Here is a 2556-nt window from a genome sequence, read left to right as displayed (position 1 = left end):
TGTGGAAATAAAAGCTTTCACAACAGGTTGTTAATGACTTCACTTGGCACACACTTCTGCAGGGCAGAGATTCTAAGGTGTCAATTAAGAATAATCCACCACCTTCACTTAATTATTCCAGCATTGATATAATCATAATTAAAGTTAATAAGCCGTCCTGGTTAACATTATATTGATGTCACAACTTTTGATCTTCATTGAAATATATATATAAAAGATGAAAGACATACATTTTATAAATGGTTTCATATTTGATTGACTCTCTCTCTGGTCAGTATTCGATAGTTTCAAGAATTTTTGTATGCTCATAGTCGTAGAACATATTGTATAAGTGTTTTAAGAATATTTTATTTCATAAAATATTAATTGAGTGCTTACAAGACATGCATTAAAAATGTATTAAACTCTAAAAATATGTAAAGGTTTCTTTCTGGCAACAACTTGTCAACATGCATTTAACATTCAAAGCCCTATATAAAAGAGTTAGCCCTAGCATCACTCTTAGGTTCAAATTATAAACAGTGTAATTTTATCCTTAATTCAACACTATATCCAATTTATAAAAAAATTGTGTAAATTTCACCTGAAAATAAAATACAAAGTAATTTTGCGACGGTGATGGAACCAGTGGTGATGGTGTTAATGGTACTATTAGTCATCCTGACGGTTACGGCCGCCATGGATGACAATCAAACCCAAGTCCTAGAAGGCTGCCAAAGTTCTTGTGGAGACATTCAAATTCCATATCCATTTGGGGTTGGAAAATCATCAAAAACCGGTAAGAATTGTTATTTATCGGAGCGATTTAACCTAGTTTGCACAAACTCAACCTTACATAGAGATAGAGATTCAATCCCAATCATAGCCATAAACATCACCAAAGGTCAAGTTGACATGATGATTTTGATCTCAAAAAGTTGTTATGACAAAGATTCTGGTCCCACCATAACCGCTGGGACCGAATCATGGCTAAGAACCACTTATTACACAATTTCTAGCACGGACAACAAGTTCATAAGTGTTGGTTGTGACACTTATGGCTACCTAAATAGTTTCTTCGATGGTGCAACATATTCAACCGGTTGTTTAACGAGATGCTATCGAGAATCGACGATTATTGTCGACGGAAAATGCGCCGGGATTGGGTGTTGTCAAGTGGATATTCCGGCCGGAATGAGGAACAACACGGTTCAAGCATTTAGCTTTGAGAATTTCAATAGATCCTTGGGGTTCAATAATTGTAGCTATTCTTTTGTTGCCAAAAATGGGAATTATACATTTTCTAAGGACCATTTGGAAAATTTACCTTATGAGAGGATGGCTGTGGTTTTTGATTGGAGTGTTGGAAATGAGACATGTGAAGAGTCTTTGAAAAGTGGTAGCAATGTTTGTAAGGGTAATTCCAATTGTGAGGAATCAGAGGCTGGAAATGGTTATCTATGCAAATGCAAGGAAGGTTATCAAGGAAATCCATATCATCCCATTGGTTGCATAGGTAATAATATTTACTTCATTTTATATTGTTTTTTTTTATTATATATTTTTTATTATTGCTTTTATATTAAGTTGATAGTTGAAAATTGTTAGATAATTTAACGTATTTGATTGAATTGTTATCTAATGATTTTCAACTATTAACTTTAAATAAAGACAAATTATATGTGAATTTTTACTATTTTTTATTTTTTTAATTGTGATTTTCTATCGTATTTTAAAACCCAAAAATAATGCTAAGTTATTTTTTAAAAAATTTTAAATGATTATTGAATTGTGTTATTTACTTAATTATACTCATTTAATTTGAGATAATTAAACACATAAAGATATCTTTATGTAGACACGTATGTATTATATCAAATAATTATGTTAAATTATCTAAAAAATTTTAATTATTTTTTTTAAAGTGAATAATTATCTTAATTTTAATTACCAAATCAACATATATCCTTCTGCTAGTTTGAACTATTATTGGAAAAGTATATGTTGACTTGGTGTATAATATAAGATGAATATACAAAGAGGAGTGCTAGATAAATAATAATTATCTTGAACAACATAAACAATCACTAATCAAATAAAAATGAGACACATTACACTTTTAAATTAATTATCTAAATTTTAATATTAAAATAACCATCTGTATATCTAGTAAAATAAACAATCGATATATCTATTATTCACATTGTTTAATATTTTTATTGTCTATCTATACTTTTCTATATACAAAATATTTTTTTAATAATTAATTGTGTTTTCATTTTATCAATAATATTTTCACATTTTACGGTTGATATTCATAAATTTAGTTTGAAGAGAAATTTAAAGAAACTGGAGGCTAGGAGAAAGATTCTTAATAAGCTATAGAAAATATATTAATTTTAAAAAATTAGAGTATTACTATTATATTTTAAAGAAAGTACGTACTGAATATTTTTTAATTTAAAAAGTTAGAGGATTATTACTATTATATTTTAAAGAAAGTAGCGAATATTTTTTAAATTACACAATATATTTTAATATTTCTGATGATGAGTTCGTGTCCCGTTCTGCTCATCC

The 2556-nt window shown here is 28.4% G+C and overlaps 1 protein-coding gene across 1 annotated transcript in view; it reads left to right on the top strand.

Moving 5' to 3' along the window:
* The first annotated feature begins 618 nt into the window (after nucleotides 1-618).
* The window catches only part of LOC107495457 (putative wall-associated receptor kinase-like 16), a 4032-nt gene continuing 2094 nt past the window's right edge, over nucleotides 619-2556 (top strand). Inside the window, exon 1 of the mRNA XM_052263150.1 lies at nucleotides 619-1495. Within this exon, the coding sequence (XP_052119110.1) occupies nucleotides 619-1495 (877 nt within the window). The remainder of the gene's footprint in view (nucleotides 1496-2556) is intronic.

Source organism: Arachis duranensis, chromosome 6 (assembly GCF_000817695.3).
Source record: "Arachis duranensis cultivar V14167 chromosome 6, aradu.V14167.gnm2.J7QH, whole genome shotgun sequence".
Lineage (NCBI taxonomy): Eukaryota > Viridiplantae > Streptophyta > Magnoliopsida > Fabales > Fabaceae > Arachis > Arachis duranensis.
The sequence above is the reverse complement of the archived record's forward strand: the minus strand, read 5'-3'. Positions and strand labels throughout refer to the sequence as shown.